Source organism: Fringilla coelebs, assembly GCF_963513975.1.
Source record: "Fringilla coelebs genome assembly, chromosome: 5".
Taxonomy (NCBI): domain Eukaryota; kingdom Metazoa; phylum Chordata; class Aves; order Passeriformes; family Fringillidae; genus Fringilla; species Fringilla coelebs.
Window position 1 is genome coordinate 56901982 of NC_140033.1, and position 26426 is coordinate 56928407.

At 40.2% G+C, this 26426-nt stretch overlaps 1 protein-coding gene across 13 annotated transcripts in view; it reads left to right on the forward strand.

The window, feature by feature from the left end:
- The first annotated feature begins 1860 nt into the window (after window positions 1–1860).
- Window positions 1861–26426, forward strand: part of ABCC9 (ATP binding cassette subfamily C member 9) — a 71029-nt gene continuing 46463 nt past the window's right edge. For 8 of the 13 annotated variants that reach the window (XM_084206807.1, XM_084206798.1, XM_084206800.1 and 5 more), the window contains exons 1-11: window positions 1876–1987; window positions 8591–8694; window positions 10200–10365; window positions 13156–13297; window positions 13658–13779; window positions 14671–14837; window positions 15503–15745; window positions 19815–20009; window positions 22494–22658; window positions 24163–24318; window positions 26138–26272. In XM_084206807.1, the coding sequence (XP_084062933.1) occupies window positions 10221–10365; window positions 13156–13297; window positions 13658–13779; window positions 14671–14837; window positions 15503–15745; window positions 19815–20009; window positions 22494–22658; window positions 24163–24318; window positions 26138–26272 (1470 nt within the window). In that variant the 5' untranslated portion in view covers window positions 1876–1987; window positions 8591–8694; window positions 10200–10220. Of the gene's footprint in view, window positions 1988–3334; window positions 3379–8590; window positions 8695–10199; window positions 10366–13155; window positions 13298–13657; window positions 13780–14670; window positions 14838–15502; window positions 15746–19814; window positions 20010–22493; window positions 22659–24162; window positions 24319–26137; window positions 26273–26426 lie in introns of all 13 variants that reach the window. The other 5 variants (XM_084206804.1, XM_084206802.1, XM_084206803.1 and 2 more) reach the window with 5 other exon arrangements.

Consider the following 26426-nt stretch of genomic DNA (forward strand, 5'->3'; position numbering starts at 1 on the left):
CTGTCCCCCCTCCTTCCCCCTGACAAATTGAAAAGCCCTGATACAAAATGCCAGATTAGGCCCGACTGTTCTGACATTTCAGAGCTTTTCATTTTTCTTAATCCTTTTAAAACGCATTTCAAAACACTTTAGCTTGTCATGTAGAGAAATGAAAGCGCCCCATTTAGAAACAGCAAAATGAAACATGCTGGCTGATTCCATGTTCATTTTGCCTTATTTTTTTCCTTCCTGTTTAAACAATTTTGTAGAAAAGACAGAAATGAATAACAGTGAACTAAATATTCCTGTTTTGGTGAAGAAAATTGTGACCGTACTGTTATTCACTTCTGTCAGAAATTAAATGTATTTTCAAAAATATTACATGACAATGCTATTTCAGATGATTAGATGGTTTCAAACTTTTTTATTTTTTAAAAAATATTCTTTAACAAAGCAGACTCAGAGACTTTCAATCCATAATCTTTTTTCTAAAGCATTTCATGCATGAAAAGGGAAGAAATAAAAGGGAAAAAAACCCCCGTGAACACAAGTCAAAGATTTTAAAGTGTCTTGGAAGACTGTTGAGGTCTGTTTGACTGTAAAGCTGTGTTGGTATTTCAAAACAATGAGAGCTAACAAAAGGTACTAATTAGCTCTGAGGTTTCTGATTTCTTATCCCTACAACAGTCAGGTTTGGAACATCAGAGAAAAAGGAGCAGTCTGGGTTTGCCAGGGTTTTGATAAATCCTGCAATGTTTGGCCTCAGCCATCCAAGTCCATTCTCAGCTCCCTATTCTCTGTAACCCCATTCATGGAAACATGGAAGCATCTTTGACCTCAATTCCTTAGAAACCATTTGCTCTCTAGTGATCCAAATGCAATCCCTGGGTTCTGCGAGGTCTAAGCAGAATTCTGTCCCAAGGGCTTCCAACTTCAGTACTGAATCATTGAAGAGGAATTGGTCTGGGTGATCCTTGTGTCTCCCTTCCAGTTCAGGCTGTTCTGTGATTCCAACAGCTGTACTCAAACCCACCCTGCATTGCCACATGTCTGGTGTGCACCACAAGTCCCAGATCTTTGCAATTTATGGCCTCAAGTTGTAAGGCTGAAGTGAAACTGTCACAATGGAAAAATCCAAATCTTGGTTCATCTTTGTTTGATGGCGCTGTGAGAAAATGAGCAAACAAACCCAGCGACCACATGTGGGCTCTCTTGGGACTTCTTCACCTCTAAGTAAACATATATAATGGATTTTGCAACTAAAAAATGCTATTCCACGTAAACAAGGGCTATTGTGTTGAAAACTATATTCCTTGTATGAGCATTGAATAAGTTTGGAATTTTATTTCAAGTATTTAAAAAGACATTTCACAAGAAGCAGACCTGTGTGATCAAAAAGTGAGATTTGGTCTGTATTTTAAGCAGAAGAGCTGGAGGGACTTAGGTAAAGGAGTGAAGTAAAATATCTGAGTAGACTTTTCTGCTTAATGTGGTGGAAGACATGCAAAATTATGTTGTCAAATTCAAATTATTCAAGATTAATTACATAGAAATCAAAAGCTGAATCTCTGCAAGCCTGCCAAAAGTTAGACTACCTTGTCTAAATCAATTACTTCAGAATAGCCATCTGCCAATAGTCCATGTGCTGCAATGCAGCTTCTTGGAATCTTACTGCTCCAGAGATGGAAAAATGAAAATAAAAGCAAGCAGAAGAAATCCCAGGGGACTGTAGCTTCAGGAGGCGAAAAATTGGTGCTTTTTGCTTGCCTGTCTCTTCCCAGTTTCCTGCCCCCTTCAGCGTATGAGAAAGGCAAGAAGAGTTTGTGCACTTTGGAAACTCGATAGGAGGCAGCAGCTGATCTTCCCATCACCAGCCTAAAAATAATCCACTCCAGGGCTTGGAGCGGCTTCACTAAGTGGAGGAAAATCCTGCCATCGGGATGATATTGATCACATAGCACAACCGAGTGACACTTTGGGTTGGTATTTTGGGGTTGTGTTTACAAAGGTAAGCTGCAGAGTTTGATCTAACATTCAGCAACCAAACGGGGCATGCGATGACCCTCCCCCCATTATCTCCCACTAACCACCTCCTCCTCCTCCTTCCCTTTATATCTGTGGGACAGGGCTGCTCCTCGTTCTTTCCTGGGATTACAACTCCAATCTCTTTTTCCTTTTCCATTTGCAGGCGTTCTCAGCCTTTACCGTCCCCTCCTGCTGATGTTTTCTTTGCTGCTGTTCACAGGGTTATGTTTCTTTTTTTAAACTGTCCTGTCTTGGCAATGTGAAGTTGAAGGTTTTACAGCAGGCAGCGTAGCACGCTGGTGTTGGGGATCGCACTGTGTGGAGAAGCTTTCCAAAAAAGAAAGAAAAAAAAAAAGCGATGCATTTAGATGTGTGAGACCACTGCAGATGTTTGTGTGAAATGCTTTGCAGTGCCAGTAGCCTGTTTAGCACCACTGCCGTTGTGATTTTCCCTGTGTTTGGAGCCTGATCCAGAAGGCTCCCGAAGTCAATGAGATTCTTTGCATTGACTTCAGCACCGTTTGGATCAGGCTGTGGCACACGGCAGTTAGCGCTGCGAATGCTGACAAGCACCAGAGGTAATTCATCATCCTGAGGCCCAGGGGAGCTGGGACAGTTAGCAAGGAAGAGGGGTCTGTGGAGCATAGGTGGTCACAGCTTAAATAAGGAATAAAAAGAAAATTGTATTTTGTATCGGGTCATTTTTGATCAAATAGATTTTAAAGGGACAGTGCTTTCTGCCGTTAGCTCAGCAGCACTCTTTGCAAGACGATAGATCACATGGGTTGGGTTAGAGGGCTTTTAGGAAGGTAAGAAGAGCAAACTAGAAGGATTCAACCTAGAAAGGAAAAAGATTCAGAGCACTAACCTAAAATCTGTGGAAAACCTCAGAGTTAGGCCTTCCATTCAAAGCTATAAATTAATCATTTGTCCTTAGTTAAAATTTACTGTGGGAAATTCCAGAAGGAAAGTCAAATTTTACTTTTGTGATTTATCCAGAAGATAAGAACTAAGTGATTTTGTAAAATTTGGAGTATTTTCTTCACCCTGCACCTATATGCATACACATATGTATATACATACATGTTTATATGTATATATGGGCATATAATGCACATTTTATCTAAGACCAAAATGAAATTTGATCTAAACTGAGACACAATTATGCTCTGTAAACAGATATATTTTAATTAGGAAGTGCAACTATCAATTTATATAATTTTTTTTTAAGTACGGACAACAGAACTACTGCAATAAATGTTTTCAAAATATTCTTATTCCCCCAAACAAGCTCCACCTGAGGAGTGTACTTATACTCTTTTTTTTGTAGTCATAAGTACCTTGCAGAGCATGACGATCAGAGTGATAATTCAGGTAAGATGAAACTCTTGAATATGAAGATTTTTAAGTCCACTTTAAAAGACCCTTAAGGTAGTTAAAATGTCTTTAATTAGGATTCTTATAGTTTTGTACTTGGTGAGGATGTTCTCATAATTTTAATGGAAATTTAAATTATCTACCATTTTTCCATTGTCTTCTTCAGAATTGCTTATGGAAAATATATCTCATGAACTGGCTTAGTGCCCTGAGAATCCCCATTTATGCTTGTTAAAATGAGATTTGTGAGTGTTTAGGTTCAATGTTTTGTCATTTCCATGTTTACGACTTTGACCTATTTTCTTTCTTCCCAAAACTTCTCTCCTCTTCACAGTGAATATTTGTTCATGAATCACCTTTGTTCTGTTTTCTGTTTATTCTCTTATGACTGTGTCTGTCCACCTTAGCCTAAAACCAGTAAGTCTTAATTTGCCAGTAATGGGGACCCTAGCATAAAAAATTAAATGCTTAAAGGACATGAGGGTTTTTTTAGCTATTTCATTGAAGCGTGAACTGCTGTTCAGATAGTTCACATCCTCATTAAAGTAAACCAACAGGGAATCCGATTCCCAAATGATGTAAAGGAGAGCTGAAACTTGCCTTCCACTGGTACCAACATGGGCCCATCCTCCTGATTGTTCTTTCCATTCCCCTCCTCTGTGAAGTTTGGCTGATGGCTTTAGCTCATACTGACTATTCATCATAGGCCATTCTCAAAGGGAGAAGGAAAAACCACCTCTGAGAATCTCTGATGATTGTAGAGTTCATAAAGACAGAAGTTAAAGTGAGTAATTTGACAGTAACTTAGAAAGACGAAGGCCTTCCAGCCTACAAGTGTTAAAACAAAAAATTACCTGGCACTTGGCACTCCTGCTGGTTTGCTGAATGTAGCTAGTGTCCTCAGATGGCACATGCTTGTTATCAGATGATCTTTGTCCCATTACTACATTTCCATGTCTGAAATGATAGACTAAACCTAGCATGCTTGGCAACATTATTATAAAGTGTAACATTCCTGTTATAATTAGTAGTGAGGCAAATTGTGATGTACCCACATTGCTGCAGTTACCCCAGCATAACTTGTTGGCCTACTGTATTCAACAGCAAGTAAAACTTTCTCTGGGAAAGCCATTTTTTGCAATGACTATAAATAACATTGTCTTTTAAAATTAGTTTATGAGCCCCTCAACAGTTATTCTGAATGGCTGCCACTACCTGATGAGAAGTAGAGGTTCATAACTGCAGATGACCAACAAATTTCAAAATAACTTTCTATCCCTTCATCTGTTTTCTCCAGAATATTCACTTTTAGGTTACACAATTTGTGTTTTCAGTGTGGCAGTTAGACTGCTCCCATTTTCTTCAGACATTGCTGTTGGCCAGTCAAAGCCATCTTCCTGTAGAGAAGCTTTCAGCTTCAAAGGTTCCAACCTAAGCATAAGCTTAGAGAAAAGGTCAATGCATATGAGAAGAAGAGGCCTTTGTTTTCCAGTGCCTCTCCCTTCCTTTGGAACCCACAGATAAAGTTTTGCTAAGAGGCTGGCGGACATTTCTCCAGTGTTATGTCCTTGAGACAGTCCTGCATGAGCCAGCTTGGGAATTGAAGTAGGGCAACTGCAGCAGGTCAGCTCTGATGTTGAGCTTGATGTGAACAGGGCTTCTTGTCTTGGGAACAACAGCACAGTAATTAGGACTGTTAATAGTTCAGTCTCACAATTAACAGTGTGGCTCTCTGCTGGACTGTGAGCCCACAGCAAGGCAGGCAGACTGCAGAGGGTGATAAACCCATCTGGCTTTGCTGCTTAATTCACCTATGTACCCTTCCAGGCAGTGCTGCTTCCAGTGTTTCCAAGGAAGGGTCCTGGCAGGTGTAGGAGGGCAGCTGCTGCTCTGGAATGCATTGAGTTGGAGCATTAAAGTCTTTAATCTCTTCCATCCCTGTTACAACAGAAATCTCTTCAAATTTCTCCTGTGGCTCTGCAGCCCAGTTTTACCTCTTTGATCTCTCCCCACATACTTACTGCGGCCTAAAAAGTCTGCCTCCTCATCTTTGGGAAGGAGAAAATCACCTTTGACCACAGGGCAGGAAAACTTGAGTGAGCTCTGTATTGTGATTTCCTTAGGTCTAATTCAAAGACCTTCAGCATTACAGATTTTGCTGTTTTGTGTGGTTAACATTCTGGGGGTTTTTGGTGGGAAATACAGAATAAGTACGCAGTGTATTTAGTTATGTACTTGCATAAAGCTCAGCATAGAGAGAAACAAACAGCACTTCCTCACATGGGCAAGATATCTCTTTTTTGCTCTCTACAGATGTAGTTCTGACTGAAGCCCAGCATTTGCTTACTATTGAGTAAAAGCCAAGGGAAGAATAGTTTAATAGTTGAATTTTTATTCAGGGAACCAAATTTGATCAGCGGTCAGTCATAGAAGTGTTCCATATTCCTTTCATGCTGCAGTTTTCAATAAGTTACAACAGTAAGCACAACTGCAACTCTCCAATTCTTCATGTTTTGGCTTTATTTTGTGGTTTTGTTTTTTATTGGGTTTTTTGTTTGTTTTTGGTGGTTTTTTTTGTTTGTTTGTTTTTAATTTATTGTTCTTAATTTTCACATTTCCATTTCATTTCATGAAATCTTATGGTTGTACAGAAAGAAGGGAATGGTTCCTTTTCACTCTTTCACTGGGTAACTGCAATCAAGATCTTCAAACTGTCTTAATTTCCAGGCTCAGTTTTTTGAGTGAAAGCTTTCAAAACCAGGACTCATTAAAAGTCAGTGTAGCTGAGGTCTTTTAAAACTCTTTAAAATTCTTAGAATTATTAAAGATCTCTTTAACTTGCAATACTGAAATGCTGTTTAAAAGTGCCACTTTGACTCTTTAATTAGTCTGAAGCTTACTCTGTTTGCAGCCCTAAAAATGTGTCCTTCCGTAGTTACACTGAACTTTCCAAGCAAGGGATCTGAGTGTGGGCACAAGAAATTTTGCCATTTTATTATCAAATTTTTATTTGAAAAATACTGAAGGCTGCACTGTCTTCTTGGATGAGAGATTGCATCTGAAAACTTGTCATGGTCCAACTCCTGTTATTTTTAGTGGAGCTGCAAAAGCATTGTTAAAAAATACCTGTACTGTCTAGAGAAATCAAGGATTTGTTCTTCTGCCTTAGGGGTTTTCTTTCTGTCCTTCTTTGGAGAAGAACACAGCTTGTTAAACTTTGAGGCTAATGGAAATGAGCTTCTGGAGGCATGCCCTGATGCTGCAGAAAGCAATGGCTAATTTCAGCTTCAAACCAAAGGGCATTGACTGTAAATGCAAAGCATCCTCCCTTTGATATCAGCAAAACTTGATCCAGTATATTTCCCTTATCTAGGAAACTTGAGCCAAGAGGCAGGAACTACATTAGATGCTTTATTCCAGGGGGTGATGGTTCTGTGCATGTCTCCACACCCAGAGTCTCCTCTCTATCTAAGTATTCCAAAAAAAACAGAGCAGGGTCCAGCAGTTTGAGTCACAAAACTGTGGAGGGTGTGTGGGATCTGCCTTCTGAACCAGAAATGGATGGGAAGGAAGGATGGAGTGGTTCCTGTCTCCCCACAAGGCACACTGGAGATGACATTATTTCTCAGAGCTCTAAGGTAGTGCAGGGTGTTTTCATACACCATTCTTAAAGATCCAGAGAACTGCCAGCGGCAGGTGTTATGAAATCTGGGACATGTCAACAGCTGCAGAATATGAGTCCTCCACTTCCAGCCACAGCTTGTTCCCAGCAAAGTGGAAATGGAACAATGGGTGGAAGAAAGGAGGGAAGGGAGGAAGGAAGGATCACTGGACTATTAATGCTTCCACAGTTCTTATCTCCTCTATTCCCTATCAGTGCCAGACTGTACTGGATGTGTGTCCTGAGCTGAGTGCTGCTAAACAGAGAAGTTGTGCATTTTATGATTTGGCATTTTATAAGGCCAAAGCTGCATTGGGGCAGCATAGCATCACAACACTGATCAGAATATTTTTATAGGTTTTAAGCCTGTGGATGTTTAATGAACATGGTCACTGGGTAAACTGTTTCATGATGAGGTTTTCTAATAACAAATCTCAGGAATTTAGTGTCAATTACCCTATCTCAGTTCATTTGTCATGTAATCTTTTTTATTTTCTGGGAATTTTTACAAACTAACCAACCTAGTCTTGATTTTCTCTCTCTTTTTAAGAGAAGGCAATTAAATTCTACTTCTCTTTTTTTTTTTTTTTTGAAATGGACAAAAGTATTGTGAAGAGACTGCCCTTACCTTCTCTTGAAAAAGATCACCATCTTGGGCACTGTCTCTAGATATCAGTATTAGTTAATAGGACCAGGTTCTTTTCTCAGCCCTGGCAATGTACAGAAGACAATTGGTTTTAAGAGTGTTACTGGATACTCCATACTATACTGTTTGTGATACTCCATCACAAAACTAGCCCAGCACAGATTCTTGTGAAGATTCAGATGTGATTCTTCAAAGATGCATCTTGCACGAGGGCTTTTAGTGAATGTGGCTTGAGGTGTGAGAGGAAACCTTTGCAAACTGATGGTGGTCTCCAGTTAGGAGAAAACACTCTTCCTGCAGTTCATAGTCCTTCACTTGAACATTTGCTGCCTCTATTCTATTTCCTTTCCAGAAAAATGGGAAAAAAACAACAGTTCCCTTAGCTTCCCTTGGATGTGGTTTTCATCCTTTCTCCCAGATTGGTTTTTGACTAGAAGCCAAAAGCTACACAGGGAGTCAATGATTCAGTGCTCTGAACCCAGGATTCTCCTGCCTTTCAGTACCACTCCAACCACTAGACCACAACAGCATCTTATGCTGCCTCAGAAGAGAGTCATCCTTGTGGGAAAGGGAGGAAAATTCCCAGCAGAACTCCCTTGGACTTCTGACCTTCGATAAAAATGAGGAAACAGCACTTCTGATTTTCACGAGATAACCATTATCATTATGTTTCCTTTAAAGAAGACATGCCAAGCTTTCACAAATTAAACCCAAACAACCTCTGTGTAGTTTTTTTTTAAAGTTCCTTATTTGTTTTGCTAATAACTCCTTGATATATTCAGACAGATCCCGCATTAACAGAATGTTTATTTTTTGTTACTAGCCTTATGCATTTATGAGTGTATTTTGCTATAAAATAAAATTATAGAATGATAGTGGTCATATCACTCTATTTGTTATAGAGAATGGGCCAAAATCTCCATCAAATTGTATTACAGCACATGGACTGTTAGCAGATGGTGGTTACTGAAGTTTGAGTCAGTTGACCTTCAGCTTTTGCCTCACAGTGAGTACCTGAATGCGAATTATGCTTAACTTCTGGTAAATCTCAGCCATAAGCTGTGGATATATTTGGGAAAGGGAGCACATTTATCACACTGCTTTCAAAGAAAGTCCTCTTCTCTGATCTGTTTTGATATGGGTGGTGATTTTCAGATCCAAACTGAAACTTAAAAGCTAACGGGGGGTTTAGCAGAGGTTCAAAATGCTTATTTGAATTCCATATTTTTGTGAAGATCTGCATGTTTGTTCTGTTTCTAAGGGACTATCCGTGTAGTTTATGCTTACCTTGTTATGATTACCTTGTTTAAACAACTTACAAAACTAATAACTATATGAGGAAAGAAGGAAATCTTTTTCTCCCTATTCAACAAACCTTTTTTTTTTTGTTTTAAACTGCATTTATACATTTTATGCATCCCAATCTTGTTCTGATTCTGCAAAACCTATTAATACCAACGTTCTTGCAGACAGATGCTTTGCTAAATTAAATACATTCCTTCGATTTTAGCATGTAAAATTTGAGAAAGGGTGTGGATAAATGAGTTTCCACAACTTACTCTACAGTACTATGTTGCTCTGTGTAAGTCTCAGGCAAAGAAATGAGCAAGGAAAGACTTTGTTTGCAATCTGTTTCATCTTCTTGTAAAGAAGAGTGAAAAAATAAATGATGCACAGGTTGATTTAAGCCAGAACCTGGCCATAACTCTGGGTCACTCTATGGCCCATGCTCTGCAAGCACGAACACAGGAGTTTATCATGGTGTACAAAGATAATCTCTCAAGAAGCCGTGGAAGTCAGAGACTGCTGGGATGAGTCTAAGCATGTGTTTAAGGGTTTTCAGGATCAAACATAAATGTTGATTTACTGCCTAGGCAATCTTCAGTACCACCTACTTTGGTTAAGAGTTTGTCATTTTTCTGTAATGTCTCCTCTGTGTGTCCATTGTTCTATGTGACAACAAAGAAATACAAAATATTAGTGAGTGCAAAGCTGCCAGATCACAAATACCAAAGGTTCAGACCTTGCATTGGGAATGCAGTGCAACAGATTGTTGGAGATATTGCACAGTCTTGGCTCACCAAATAAACAGCAACACACAGGTCAACTTATGTCCATTTGGATTTTGTTATGAGAAATGGAAATACTTATTTTTCAAATCTTCTACTTTCATTCTTTATATTCTCACAGAGCTATTGCAGCATAGTGTTTGTGCCTATACTGAGCACTAGAAGTTATAGCATAATGTATATAAAAATAGCACTTAAATAATGAATGGAGCTAAATATAAACAATATTATCAAAATATAAAAAATACTAATGTCATATAAACACAGCATTCTAATGTACTTGTATTTGACATTGCCCAAAATCATTTTTAAAACACAATTGTATTATTCTTTGTGGATTCTTTAGTGTGCTCCTTCCCTTTCTCTTTGTTATATTTAATTTGTCTTTAACCAAAGGGAGTGCTGGCACTCTTGGTAGTCAACATTTCTCTCATTTCTGTAGTAGCCAGACCCTCTGGAAGAGATGAGACTCGCGTTTTGTGGTAACGACAATGCCTCAGCCTACAACATCAGTGCTGGTGTCCTCAGGAATGTCTGCTTTGTGGATGCCCTCAACTTGGTCCCTCATGTCTTCCTGCTGTTTATCACCTTCCCAATTTTGTTCATTGGTGAGTTATTCCATGGAGCTCTGCCATCCCACAAACACTGGAGCGTGTGTTAATACTCAGTCATGTTTGCAGGGGCTCAGTGGAACCATTGGATGATTTGTATTTATGAATTCTGAAAAAAGAAGAGGAAGAATGGCTTCACCCAGAGGATGTGAGGCCAACCCGCTGAAATGTGGGAATTTTAGATATAAATCTGAACTAATCGGCATGAAGAGATGTATGAGAACCAGAGAGATCAGATCCAAATTTGCTGTGAAGCTTCTCTCTGCAGAAGTTTTCCTCAGATTTGAAATTGGCAACCTTTGTTATTATTAAATATTAGAAGACTTAGGGCAGTGAGTCTGAATTTCCTTGAAGTTACACAAATTACAGAGAATATCCAAAATGTTCACATTGGATCTAAGACTAGGACAGGTGTAGGAAATATTTAATATAGAACAATTGCTTCTTTTGCCAACATTTGTAAACAAAAGTAGAGCAATAGAGATTTTTTTTCCCAACAGAAATAAAAAATAAGAAACGATAAATCCCTCTTGAGGAATGTAGGACAGTGGAGGGGCTCTAACTCACATAGTCTTGTAAAAAACCCCATCTAAGCTAGTACTCTAATGATATTTTTTTTCTACAGTTGTCTTTTTTTCCCAGTTAATTTGCAGTGGTGAAATAAATACAATTTAATACTTTTCCAGAGAGGTCAAACAGTGGCATTCTAACTGTTTGTGGGAGATTACGAGACTTGAATAATCATCAAAAGTATTAGTGAAAAGAAATATTCTCCTGACAACTGCATGAGAAATGCAATGTCAGTTCTTCCATGTTACTTTTCTGGTGTTGGATGTGCAGATGGCAATGTATTTCTTCCACAAGGAAGATTTGAATTTGGGACTGTATTTGGACATGAGATTTAAGGGCTTTCATCATGCAAAAAGACTCCAAAGCAGTTGAATAAAATGCTACAGGAACCTGTGGGCTAAGACACTCTGTACCTAATTGTGACATGACCCAGTGACTAAAACTAATCAAATAATTAAGGAAGAGAATAAGAAAAAATTTTAACAAATTATGGAGACTAGAAAGAAACCCCAGGGTTATGGAAACTCTTTCCTAAGTGCTGGATTTTTACCTCAGTGCTGGCTCCTCCTTTGAGGTGAGATGCATGTCATCCTTGAAGCACAGGGCTTTGCGCAGAGATGTTTGATGGAAGTACAGTGCAAGGTCTGGGGCAAAGATAATACTTTAGAACACTCTAACATTAAGTGCTGCTTCAATTTTTTTAGAGGTATTAGACAATTAATTTTGAAATAGTATTGCAGCCACTGAAAATTCCCTCTATTTCATAACATCATTAGGAAAAAATATAGTATTTTAAATGGTATGCTATTTATGTAAGTATGTAATTCTTTGTTTTCTATTTTGAATGCTAATTATCAGGACAAATAGTTGTAGAACAGAGCATTAAAAGCCAACTGGAGTCCTTGGTATAGACTGACTCCAAACCAGAAATTTGGTGATAAGCTGTGTTTGTGCAGATGTGTGGGCAAAGAAAAAATAAAAAGCATCTTGAGAGAGACAAAGACAGGAGCAAGGCCAAAGAAAACCGCATCAGATTAGGAAAGTCTCAGAGAATTATAGAAAATGCTTGAGACAGCTATGGAGAAGAGAGAATAATTTGTTGCAGACTTTTGTGTCTTAACCAAGGATGAAATGGTGAAATGCTTAGAGTTTCCAAGAATGAATACACTCAAGTTTTGGTTTATGTGTTCCTGAGTCACCTGATGAGCCTCGCGCTGCACCCTTGTGTAGCAAAAGCACATCCTGGGTTTTAAACTGAGTTACTGTTGTTTCCTTTTGTTTGGTTTCTTTACTTCCCCAGAATGTGCTGTTGTTGGGATTCTTTACAGGCTTTGGGAAGCCTGTCAGGGGATTCCAGGAGGTGCTTTACAGAGAGAGGGGCTTTTGAGCCCGCTGCCTCCGAACAGCGCTGTCCCTGTGCGGGAGGAGCCATGGCCGAGGCTCGCCGCACGGGAGGCCGGCCTGCGGCCAGGCCTCGGCTTGCCCAGCCCCGACACCTCCCGCAGAGCCTCCGTGTCCCACCTCTTGCTGGGCTGCTGGCCTCAGAGAGGATCTTGCCTGGGAAGGGCAGGCGACGTCTGAGGTGGTGGCAGGGAAATGGGCTTCAAGTTGAATCTGTTGATGAATTTGAGTCCTGGCGCTGTTGGGAGCTCTGAGGGGCCAGCAATGGAGAGGCCTGGGTGGCTGGGCTGCCCCTGAGGGAGAGAAGCTGTGAAATCACTGCTCAGTCTCCACTCAGACTGTGCTCCCAACCAGGCCTGAGACAGATAGTACATATTACTTTTTTCAAGTAAATGAATCTCTTTGAGGCCACATTTGAGGATGCAACTTCTATATCAGTTGGAAATTTTTCCCGCTCTTTCTGTGACTCTGAAAGACATGAGGACGCCATCACTTCAGCTCTCTCAGCCCCTGTTGTCTGAGGGTGTCACTTGGGGTGGTTTCTTTTGTTGTTGTTTTCTTATCATTTTTCTTGGCCAGGAAGGGCTTTTCTTTGATTGTAACATGGAAAAAGTGTTGTCTCATTTTCTTCAGGGTTTTATTTAAATTATGGGGCAACTGAGGCACTCCTGGGTCATCTTTTTAGTAACAACAGCCCTGTAGCCTGTAGGGGGTTTGTATTGCTTGCAAGTAAGCGTGGCCCAGAGAACTGATAAGCAGATCAGTCGCTGACTTGCTGTGAGATAACCTTTCTCTTTCCTTGCTATCATTTCCCAGGCTGGGGAAGCCAGAGCTCCAAAGTGCAGATTCACCACAATACCTGGCTGCACTTCCCCGGGCACAACCTGCGGTGGATCCTGACGTTCACCCTGCTGTTCGTGCACGTGTGTGAAATAGCAGAGGGGATTGTTTCCGACACGTAAGTGGCAGAGTTTGGTGGATAACCATGCTAATTGCATTTTTTAATGAAGAGAGTTAATGTCTGATGGGCTAGCTAGTAAGGAGGTTTTCCCCCAAAAAGTTCATGAAATCCTTTCATGAACTGTCCAGGTTTTAAATGGGATGAAGGTGAAGCTGTTGTTAGCATTTATTCTTCTCTCAAGCTATAATGGCAAGCAAATATTGATCAAAGTTAAGCAGCAGTCATGAGGACAAAAATCTTTCTGTCTCTAGGAAATTCATGTTTGCCCTCTTCAATAGATTAGCAGAACACCCATGGTTTCACACAATGGTGAAAAAAAGACACCAAATTCACTATTTATACCATATTTATTTTCAGACAAATGAAATCTCGCCACCTGCACCTCTTTCTACCAGCTATAATGGGATTTGTGGCTGCCACTGTATCCATAGTCTATTACCATAATATTGAAACATCCAACTTTCCAAAGTTACTGCTGGGTAAGTCGGATATTTACGTGTTCTTACAAATCCCAGTATTTTAGCCAAACTCACCTTGTGTAGGTTGAGGAGGGTGGTGGAATGTGTGAGAATATTAAAACAGAGAGGAATAACTCTCTGCTCTTGCAACTGGTAGTATCATAAGAGTTATTACATCTTTCATAAGGTAGACATTGGAAACTACTTTTAAAATTATTACAAAAGAGAAAGCCTTGCATGCCTGTGTAATTTCTATCATGAGCTTTTAGGTATTTTTTAACACTGGTGGTAATTTTGAGGAAAAACTTGTCTGCATTCAAAAGGGCTGTTTCAAAAGGCCTCTTTGAATAATGATCTGACCACAAACTCCTGTGCAGATGCTGTTCTTTCTCAACATCTTTTGCAGCTGATTCCAAGATTATCCCATCTTCTCTCACAGTTAGGAGATGGTCAGACCAGATGTGGCAGAATAATGTTCCATACAAGTATATTTTCCAAATTGCCTGTAACTCAACCACCTGAACAAGGCCCTGACAGATACCAGCCAGGATGCAGGCTAGCACTAAATTCCATAAGCTCTTTTTCCAAATGAGCAAATTTCCATATTCTCACTTGGGATGGACCCTGCTTTTTCTAAGAGGCAATATGACTTCTGTCAAGTTGTGTGCCTTTTCCTTCACTATAAGAACAAAGTTCCCCTTCAGATTAAGTCCTCTTCAGTGGACTTTTGTGCCTGTGTGAAGATCTGCCATGGGATCTCTTTGAAGGGTTGTGGCCCAGGAAAGAAGACCGTGGCTGGTGACAGAGAGGATCACTGTGCCTGCACCGTATCAAGCCATGGAAACTAAAATGCTGTAGTTACACTTATTTATTAATTTATTTTTAAATTATGTACATGCACCTGTTCTACAGCCCTGTTCCTTTATTGGATAATGGCCTTTGTCACAAAAACCATCAAGCTTGTCAGATACTGCCAGGATGGGGTGCCTTTTTCTCAGCTGCGTTTCTGCATCACTGGAATCATGGTCATCCTCTATGGGCTGCTGATGGCTGTGGAGATCAATGTCATCCGAGTCAGGGTATGTGCCTTCTTCCTCAGGATCTAGAAAAATATCAGTGTCGTCATGGGGGTGAAGATGGCTCCTTATTCCCAGGAACTCTGGCTTGTGTCAGGTTTAGGCCCGAGTTTAGCTTAGCTATAAAGGTTTGGTTAATTCTGTGGATATCAGTGATTTAAATCTCTTTAAAATGTATGTCCTTGATGTATCCCCTGGGCTTGGTGTGTGTGAGTGCCTGTGTGCATCTAGCCACACAAAGTGCACACATATTTGTGGATAGATGCATATTTGTGCACATGAGGAGGATATAGGTGGATGCAATGTGTAAAATATGTGCTGTGTTAGTGCTAATGAACTATTTATGTAGTGAATCTTTAAGTTAGCATATGTTCTTACCCATGATAATTTAAAATAAAATTATTTCCCAATAATTCATTGTTACTGTTGTTCAGCTTGAGATAGGTGGTACTGATAGGGTTCAGAACAGTATCCACATCCCATGTTGCTCAATTGTTTGCCAGTTATTTGTCAAAATGGAAATGCTCCTATTTACACACAAATTTCACATATAATTACCTTTAAAAGCAAATTTGAGACTGTGGTTGTCTTACACATAGCTTTTACTAAAAAATTACTCTCAACAAGATAATTTCTGAGCCCATGTTTGTCTGTTTTCTCCTCTGCAGAGGTACGTGTTTTTCATGAACCCTCAGAAAGTAAAGCCTCCAGAAGATCTGCAGGATCTTGGGGTGAGGTTCCTGCAGCCATTTGTCAATTTGCTCTCAAAGGCAACTTATTGGTGGATGAACACTCTCATTATCTCTGCTCACAAGAAACCTGTGGACCTGAAGGCCATTGGGAAGCTCCCAATTGCAATGAGAGCACTGACAAATTATGTCTGTCTCAAAGAAGCCTATGAGGAACAAAAGGTAATAACAGGTGTCCATGTCATGGTTTGGCCTTAGAAAACCAAAGTGTCACTTTGAATTTCTTCAGCTTTCATGAAATCCTCGTTTTAGGAATTTTTAACTTAGGACTGTTTGTTCCAAGGTGAAACATTGCCGTAGGAAGTTCCAATCCAATAGTTACTGTTTGGTTTTAAGTGAATTTATAGCAGGACAGAGTTGCCAAACTGAGTGCAACTGGAAACTAAAACCACAACAGACTGATCACTTGCTAGATTTTAACAGTGAAAGATTTGTTTAAATCTTAGCTACTTTTGAAACTGGGAGACATTCTGTCCATAGTTTCAGCTGGAAACACTCATTTTCACCTCTTTTTTCTCCAGACAGAAAAATAGCCAAAACCACATATCAAGAATAGCCAAACACTGGTGTCTTAGCAGTGATTTAGTCACCAAACCCAAACACAGAACTATACAGGCTGCAATGAAGAAAATTAACTCCATCCCAGCCAGACCTAGTACAGAAAGCATGGTTGGGAAAACTCACTAGGTAGGGCAGGATTTTCCAGGAAACTTCTGGATGCATTTAGGCAGCTCTTTGCTCCCAGCAGCTAATGGAGCTGCAGGCTCCTTTCTGTGCCTTCTGAGATGAAACAATTATCAGTACAATTGTTTATATCTTAATAGATATAGGTTGCTTCTCTTTCCTTCTGCAGTTGAGGATTACAGAAAACAGAGATCAATATCCTGCTGCTTTAGGCAGAAAGCTACTGAGTTTTTGGAACTGAGCTTTACACAGCAACCTAGGAGAGGTGCATCCCTTAGACCAGGTTCTTAAGATGCCTAAACCCTTGAAGACGCAAAAGAGAGATATGCACCTCTGTGGCTCAAGGACCTGAGTCCGTGCCATTCTTGACGAGCATGACAGCTGGGTGCCAGCATTTGTCTGTAGCTTGTTCACATCTACAGGTACTGTCTGTGCCTGCACAAAAATGCAGTTCAGATGCCAAAAGACAAAGTAAATGTGCATTTCTCATGTGCATGAGCACAAACTTTCAGTGTGTAGCTTCCCTCAGTGCATATTATGCACATATAGACACTTGCATAAATCTTCCGTATGCAGTTACACTCACCTACATTTCTGATACTGCCTTACACCAGGTATTTTGTGGTCTGTAGTTGTTTAAAGCCTTGAGATTACCACAGCCTCTAGCACATTTGTACTACTATTAAAAAACAGGCTGAAACCCTGAAGTAAACTGGTATTTTGTAGATAAAGTTAAAGTAAACGAAATGGCCAAAGCAAATCCAAGGAGCCAGGCAGCGGGTCTCACTGCAGTTCATTCCTGTGGAGAAATGCATTGGCTTGTGCCTGGGTGGGCCAGAAAACAGTCACAGAATTAGGAAAATTCTTCAGACTGGAGTGTGGTCTGCAGTCTGGAGGAGGTGATATACCACTGTCTCTGCTGCCAAGTGTGTATTTTACGCTAATCTCCTGCTGGTGAGGGGAGCCCCACAGCCTCCTCTGGATTAAGCGGGGTTACCCCAGCCTGTGCCTGCAGATAGCTGTTCTCAGCTCTGCTCCATGGCCCTGCAGAGAGAAGACTCCCGTTCCTTCCCAAACCTTTCTTCTCACACCTTAATGAAAGATGCTGAACATGACCTTGAATACTCTGTATTGTGAAATGCCTTTGAGATAGCTCACATGACATTGTCTTGCTATCTCTTCTGCATGCTATGAAAATGGTAATAATAGTATCAATTCTCACATGATTCCATTTACATCCCTTGCCCCCCCCAAAAAAAACCCCAATGATCCTCCTTCTGTTGTTTCTTGGAGTTTGTTTCACTTTCTGTTGAAGCAGACTAGATGTTTCACACAACATATCAGTGCATCGTATATCACATATCCAAAAATAGATTTAGCATACTGATATTACATTTGGTTTACCCCACTAGCCTGAATCCTGTATAATTTGTCCTGATGGTCAAGAGAAACCTTTTATTTTGGGCACTTAATAGAAAAATCAATTTTTAAAGTCAAGGACCATTAGTTTCCTATGCCTGCTATTCATGTGCCACTATGATTCTTAGCTATTAGGGCCAAGAAAAGGAGGAATGAAATTGTGTAAACTATCAATCACAGGGACAGGGCATTGCCCTTCAGTGCCAGGCTTATACTGCCAGCTACAAAACAATAGGAACAGTCAAATTTCCGTATTTACTGAGGCAAACCTTACAGGTGACTTGATTTATCACAAAGCACTCTCTCAGTGCCCTTTATTCCAACTGTGGAGTACCCAAGGTAGAGAAAATTACAGGAATTTGAAAGGAAGTTGACAAAGACAAGGAAAACCAAATCGAGTGGCACAGCTGAGAACAGCAGCCCGGACTGGTTAATTAATACTGCAACATTCTATGCAAGCCCGTAACACTCAATGACCATTCTGGAAAAGAAATTATTACTAGAAAAAGGTCTTTCTCCCTTCTTTCTGTTACATGCTTCAGCTAAGATGAAGTCCTGATTAAAAAAAAAGAAGAAAAAACAGTGTTTAGCAATAAATTAGATAATTTAATAACATTTTTTTCCAATGAAAAGGAAACAGATTTCATATAGTGTTGGCCGATGTGTGAATTGCATTAACAGTGAAAATGGCTATTAAATGGTTAGAGAAATAAGGATTAATCATTGCTATTTATCAAATTTACTAGTAATTGAATGCCCAGAACAATATAACATTTTTTTTCCCAAAAGATGGCAGCAATTTACCTAATAAATTAGCTTAGCTCCTCTCAAGCTATTAAAGTTATTAATCATTTATTTGAGGATTGTGATTAATCCTTTTAGGGCACTCAAGCTCAAAACCCATTAGGCCACAGATTCAGAGCCTTTTGTCTGGGCAACTCATGTAAGGCCCTTGTGCTCTTTCCCTCCTCAGAGGAAGCAGTTTCCTTCTCACCCCTTTTGAAATGGTAGCTCTAATTTGACCCCAAGGTGCTTATTTCTCCTTCCTAAGCTCCTTGGCACTGGCCTGGCCCAGTCTCTAGCAGTCACCTGATCCATCTGCACATTTTTGGCACCATGCATATAATCCATCTTACTGTGGAAATGGCATAAAAGGGAAAAACTGAGAAAAGAGGGGGAGGGGGTGAAGGAAGAAGCAGCCAGGCAGGTTACAGGCACGTTTGCTTTTTCTTTGGTGAACTTGTTGGGGCAGGGGGTGGCTGTTGCTTGGCTGTGCTTAAAATGTCTCTGTGAATGCTCAAGAGAGCTTAGCTTGGCTTGCAGCTTGCAGGCATCTGTGCTACTTGAGAAATGACAGATGCTTGTTTAAAGTGTCAAAAGCTGCTGCCTGAAGTGCAAGGAAGCATGCTGCAGAGCACGGCTCTGGTCAGTAAAACTCTTCCTTTGTTAAACTGAAAGGACCTCAGGGATATCAGAGCATACTGATTACACAAAGCCATGTCTGCTGATTGGTGCTTTAGCCAATAGCTGTGATACTGTGTAAATTCACAGATCTGAAGGCTAGAAAGGACCCTTGGTTGATTTAATCTTACCTCCCATCCTGGTCTGCTGCCTTCATTTTTTGAGCACAGTTATCATTGATTGGTTTAAGTGTGTCATCCTGGAATGCATCCAAGAGATAGAAAAAATTCCAGATAAATTAAATTAAATTAAATTATATTCTTGTAATTGTCATGCATTATTCCTGCAATCAGAAGCCTTTACAGCTTGTGAAACCAGGATTACCCACGTGAACAAAGGGCTGAAATGTCAGACCTTTCCCTGAGCTCACATGTGACAAGGGACAATGGCTGCCTGCCAGGATGATAATCTTTGCTTGCATTCCTGTGTTCACAGGTTGAGGAAAGTGGTGGGATATAGAGGTGAGAAACCACAGTTACCAAGGGTAGGCAAAATTGGAATTTGCTGTGAAGAATGTCAGAAATCTGTCGATAATTACAGCAAATTTGCTGCCTCACCTGGTCTAAACCACCTTTCAGGAATCTTTTGGGCATCCAGACAGGAATGATGCCATATAAAGCCTGGGAGGTTTCTCTTATTTCACTGGGTACCTGTTTCTGTTTTCCAGAAAAAGGTGGAGGACCATCCCAACCGGAGTCCCTCCATTTGGTTGGCCATGTACAGCGCTTTTGGACGGCCAATCCTGCTCAGCAGCACCTTCCGCTACCTGGCTGACCTGCTGGGCTTTGCTGGGCCACTCTGCATTTCTGGCATTGTCCAGGGCTTCCAGAATACAACCAATAATACAAACACCACAGAAAAGGTAACCTGACAATGTGGATTGAAAGACTCTGGTAGTAGTTTTAGAGTCATATCAGGTATTTAAGACAGATGGCTGCATGCTTTGATAGGCCTGTGGTCATCGCTGTGTTATTTCCTTGTTTCTCTCAAGCAAATTGAATATTTGTCTTCTGAGAGACAGTCAAGTTGTAAACCTGAGCAATGAGAGACTTGGGTAGGAATGGAACATAGGTCGTGGAGGCTCCCCCCAGCTCCTCAGCTGTCTGTCTTGATGGAGTCATCCCAGCAGTTCTGGGAAGAAGGAACAATTTTTTATGCTCCTCTTCAACTGTGCCTGTTTGTTTCAGGCAGGACACACACTGGTGGTATCTCAGTGATGCATCCAGCCTGGGAATTTTGCTTAATTCCTGTCCATTTGTCAGTTTATACTTCACTGACAGTTTTGACTTCTCTCAAATCTGTTTTTTATACTGGGAAGCTGACAGTAGCCAGTCCTTGTTTGTGGCTAATTGTATTGATTGCTGCTGTGATTAATTGTGTTGGCACATATTGAGAAATTGAAAAGTATCCACTTTACTCAATGGTGTTCCTGATACTGGAGATGCACAAGAGATGCCAGATCAGTACTCATTTCAAGTTTCACTGAGACTGAACTTTCAGGGATCACATCTAAATGCTGAGTGAGCCTCTGATACAGAACATTTTCTATCACAAGAAAAAGAATTTATGAGTAACTAATGAAAAGATACAGGTAAAATTATTTTCCAGAGAGCAGAGAAGAAATGACAAAAGACATTTTCCTGCATTTGTCTTGTGACACAGAAACATCTCCATACAGTTTTTGGAGTGTTTTATCTCTGAATGAGCAAATAGGAATGTAATGGAATAGCATTTTCCGCTCCAGATAAAGTATTTGACTATCATCACTATCCATACATTTTTTTCTTGGCTGCTCACTCCTGACATTAATTTTCTTGACTGATGGTCTCAATTTGGCTTGAGACTTTCTGGCACTGAGGGAGAATTTAATTGTACAGCTTATTAAATAAAGCTTTTTATCATCCTTGAACCTGCATATCCAGGATTTGAGCCACAGAGTTACAAGGCAAAGTGCATATTTTTGTGCCTTCAAAAATGTTGGGGTTTTTTGCATGGTGAACAAACAAAGTATTTAAGCTTGAAAATAATTTATGGATCTCAGATTTAGGAATCTGTACCTTGTCTGCTTCCTTTATCTTTTTTCCTCTTCAGTCTAGTGGCTTCAGTTGTGGCTTTTTAAAGTTTTAATGAGCATTGGCTAAAGGGAAGATTGAAATCGTTGGAAATCCTGAAAGCACTTGGCTTGGTGACAGTGACTGTTTCTCTTGGATACATTTCAGAATGCATGTACCTTTAATTTATGGATTCTGATAAACTTTCTCTTGGTTGTTCTTGCTATTAAACATTTCTCCTTTAAATTCTCTCTAGTTCCAATTAATGTGAATACATTTAATTTTATGCTTATTCTGCCTTAATTACTGAGAACTCTAAATACATTCAAAAAAGCTATTTACAAATGTTATTTACTTAATGATATCCCCACTATGAAAACAAGGGGAAGTTAGATGCAGCAGAATATTAAAAGGGAAGCTTTGAAATATATTTATCTCACTATTCATGCACTTAAGCAACTTTTTTCAAGGAGTCTTGGGCAGATTGCTTTCTTTCTTATATTGCCCATACCTTTCATCTCAGAATCAGGCTGGATATTTCAGTAGAACAGGCTTTTTCCTTCTCTTTTTTCTTTTTCTTTTTTTTTTTTTCCTTGTAAGAATTCCAGTACATCCTGCTTCCAGCTGGGTCGGAAATACCAAAGGAACAATCTTCCTTGGAGTATTTTGGTACATTTGTTTCCTTTTCTGCCTGAAACAGAGCAGAACAGTGAACACAAAAACTAGAAAATGAAAACAAAGGGCTTTAAACAAAACTTTTTTTTCTCTTCCATGTTGAGGCATTTAAATTTAATTTTGTGTGGAATACTGGCATGTATAGTCTAATGTTATTCAGAATTTATGGCTATCATAGACTATACTTGTGGAAGGAATTGTTTCCATAATATGCAAATGCAACATAAATAACTAATCCCATATAATAAAAAATATTGGCAGGTGGAATGAGCTTTATTTTCTACTGAGTAGCATTTCTGTCCTACAAATCACCACAATTTGATGGGGAAACTAAAGACAAGGCAGACATGATGATCTTATTGTTCCTTTCCTGCTAAAATGAAATCAATTTAGAACTGCTAAAACGTCTCAGTCCTGTCTTTGGAACAGGACTGGAGTTTAAATTTGTATCCAAATGATTTTGATATAGGGGCCAGTGAGAAATCTGATTTCTATAACTTTCCCATAATACCAGTAATGTGTTTTTTTCTAATGCAATGATTAAATTTCCTTGTTTACAGCTTCTCGAGAATATACCATCCCTCCTAAGGCACTTGCATGATTTTTTTCTTTCTTTTCAGGTGAAGGATCCATCAAACTCCTACCTTTCATCGGAGGAATTCCTCAGGAACGTTTATGTCTTGGCAGTCCTTCTCTTCCTGGCTCTTATCCTGCAGAGGACATTCCTGCAGGCCTCCTACTATGTGACTACAGAGACTGGCATCAACCTCCGGGGTGCCTTACTGGTGAGCAAAGATCTGCCAGGAGATTCACTAGTAACAGCTCCAGCTTTGTCCTCTCATTTGTCTCATTCTTCATCTGAAGACTGAGCTTGAAATGATGGTTTCAGAAAAAACATGTGCTGTATTTTTATACAGAAAACTGGACAATGTAATGTTGGCAAACTGCTGGCCCCAATTCCTTTTGCTAAAAACTAATCCTATCATTCTAACCTGTTGGAAGTTTAACACCCATAAAAACCCATGCATATGAAAATACATCTTTGCAGACAATGAGAGATAGATGATCAGCAGTGTCATTTTGGCTCTGCATCTGCTTTGTTCATTTGCTTATGAGTTTGCTTCTGCTGACTGTGGACAGAGCCATCTGCAGAGTGTCCTTGTTTTATGGGACCGCTGTGCATGCGTTGGGAGTGGTGACTCTGGATATGTATGCCCTTTAGCACAGAGCCCTGTGGGATGGGAGTGATTCATCTCAGGGCTGTGTCTGTAACCCCAGCATCCCTTAACCCTCTGTGAGAGCCTTGTTTATGGACTGGAGCCAGCAGGGCCCAGCACGTGGGGGGGTGTAGCAGGGCTCTGCACAGACCAAACTCCACAGGCAGCAGTAGCAATCCAGAAGCCGGAACTGATGTTTTGCCAGATGTAACTAACCATGGGAATATTATCTCAGCATGGAAGCTTCTTTTTTTTTGTACTTGCTCTGATTGATAGAGCTGCTTCAAACATTTTCTGCCTTCTCCCAGGATAGATGGCACAGACTTGGGGATGAAAGAGCTCCTGGTTATTTCCTTTCTGTGACTCCCACTTTCCAAAATTGGGACTCTCAGGAGCATATGCAGCTGATATAATTCACCAGGCATTTCTTATTAATTCTACAGGATATACTTTATTCAATAAGAAAATGGGTCAAAAAAGACAAATTATTTTTAAAACTTCCTTAGAGCTGCAGCATTTGATGTTTGATCAGAACTGCAAAATGGGCTCACAATATTTGTCTTTAAAATTCAGTAGATGTAAGCCCTGTTTAATTTTAAACCTTGTTAAACTCCTACAACTTTTATGGAAAAGAATGGCCAGGTAATGGAGAGGAACACAAAGGAATACATACCCACTCTGATCAAACTTCACAGCATGAATTTACCTGTCTTATCAGAAACAAGGATCTCTTTGACAGACAGTGTCACAGGAAAGCAGGCTCACCAAATGCTTGTTAAAAAGGTTCTCTGGCCAATTTCTTAAATTTTGATATTTTGTTGTCATTTTTTGTTCTATTTTAGGTCTGCATTAAGCAACAAACCTTTTAAGAGGAATTGGAGTTTTTTAAAGTCAGTTCTCTCTCTTGTGCTTTCTCTCACTCTGTCTCCATCTCTCTTTGTCTCAGGTGAGAGACTGGGAGAAGGGCTGTCCTAGGTAAAGGCTGATGATGCAGTTTAAAACATCCCACTGCTACTGTTCTTTCATAATTCCATCATTTTAGTAACTTCCTTTTTTTCCCCCTTTCTTACAGGCAATGATATATAATAAGATCCTGAGGCTTTCTACATCCAACTTGTCTATGGGAGAGATGACACTGGGACAAATCAATAACTTGGTTGCCATAGAAACCAACCAATTAATGTGGTTCCTGTTCCTGTGCCCCAATCTGTGGGCAATGCCTGTTCAGGTAGAGCACCCAAGTTAGGGCCTGATTTCAGAGATCCTCCAGCCTGGCTGAGGAGAGTGCTTGTCTGGGACACTGCTACAAAATCCGGGAGGGAATCTGCACTTCCCACTAAGATTATCAAGCAGAAAGGTGCCCCAAGGGCAGGAAAGGTGTCTTTCCAAGGGCCGGTGAAGACAGGTTTTTTAAGCAGGATTTCCATGTCGGTGACTTGAAGAATGAAGACCTGCAATCCTTTTTCCTGCTCATATTTCTTCCTCTGCTGACACAAATCCATGGCTCTTATTTTGCCACCTGGAATCAGTCCTAAGCATTGCTTCTGCAGTGTCCACTGGTAACTGGGTTTTGTGGCAGAGCAAACAGCAATTGAATCCTGCTCCATGACTGACATGAACACTGACAATGCTCAGAGGAGCCCTTAGCTAAGCAACTTAGTCACTGAACATACCTACTTCTTAGCAAGGCTGGGAAAGAAATGGAGGCAGATCTGTAGGAAGGAAAGGTAGAGATTATTTAGCTCAAAAGAAGTTTTCAGAAATGCCAATGACTTAATGACCTGAGACGTGCTGATTTTCCCTGAAGCTTGGACTCCTGTTGCCTCTTCAGAATTTTAGCTCAGGGTGTGTTTGGCATGATCCTTTCCTGTCAGTGATCTCACTGACATTAAGGAATTTTTTTAAGGAGTAGAACCAGCTCTAATAGCAGAACTGTTTTGCTGAATTTCCTGAAACTGCATCAGTAATCTATTTTATTAGTCGGTAATTACTACTACTAATGGGTTGGGTAGGGTTTAGAGTGTCATGAAATAGTTTATGAAAAAAGGCAAAAAAGGCTACATGGAAACAGAAATTAGAAATAATATATAGGGTTTCATTTCACTGTTTCACATCCTGTAAAGTGGATGGAAGTGTTTCTATCAATACTTTGAAAGTTATTTAAATGAACAGGTGATCTGATTGCTGTGTCTAGATATGGTAATTTGGAGTACAGGAGCCTGAAAAGCTTAATATTGCTTTAAAAATCTTAAACACCATTGATTCTTTCTTCTGATGTTGTATAATAAGAAGGGAGATTTAAAGACAGACTTGTTTAGGAGATAAAAGTATGAGATACGCAGCTAATTCTGTATGCCCTCTTATCACTGAGGACATCACTCTATCACAAAGTGGAGCTTTAATAGAAATATTTATATAGCAGAGCTTGAATTAACTTGGGAACCAGAATCACATCAGTCACACCACAGCCATTCCCAGGTAACCTTCTGTAGGAAGTGTTCCCAAACCCTTTTCAGGGCTAAGGCAGCGTTTTCTTCCAGAGCTGCATGGTATTGATGCCCAAGCTCTGTTTGTGTCAGTCCCAGCACAGCTGCTTCATGCTTCAGTGCCTGTCAGTGATGTCCCTCTGCCTGCAGTTGCACAGGGACAGTACAACACAATGCAACTGTGATCCATGACAGCCCTAAGACCTCTGAATACTTCCAGAGTGAGGTAAGGAGCTCTAGTGTAAACAGGACTTGAGCCCAGGAGCTCTGTAAAATGCCTCGGGGCAAGCACCATCATTTTAGTGCTCCATTAGTTTTGTGGAAACCCAATCTGGAATTAGAACTACCAGGCACTAACACAAACTATTTAGTTAATGTCAAAAAGAAAGGCTTCTGGGTTTATTTCCCACACTTTCCAAATGTGACCTCCTGAAGTATGGGCTCAGCTGATTCCTATGAACCATTTAAGTGTTTATTAGAAGAACAAACATTTTTCTCTTGGTGTGGTTCTGGCATATTGAAATCTAAATTTTTTTTTCTGTGTTGCTTTTCTCTTCACAGATAATAATGGGTGTGATCCTCCTCTATAACCTACTAGGAGTGAGCGCCTTGGTCGGGGCCGCTGTCATCGTGCTCTTAGCTCCCATCCAGTACTTCATAGCCACCAAACTGGCTGAGGCTCAGAAGAGCACTCTTGTAAGTGAATTATTTCAGTGACATTTGTGATCCAGAAATGAGAACAGGGTTTCTAGGTTCTGTTCTTCTAGTTAGTGAAAACCACTTTGTGCATTTGGGCAGGCCATGCCTCAGTTCCGCTGTCCCTCCCTGACTGTTTTTTTTTGTGGCTCAG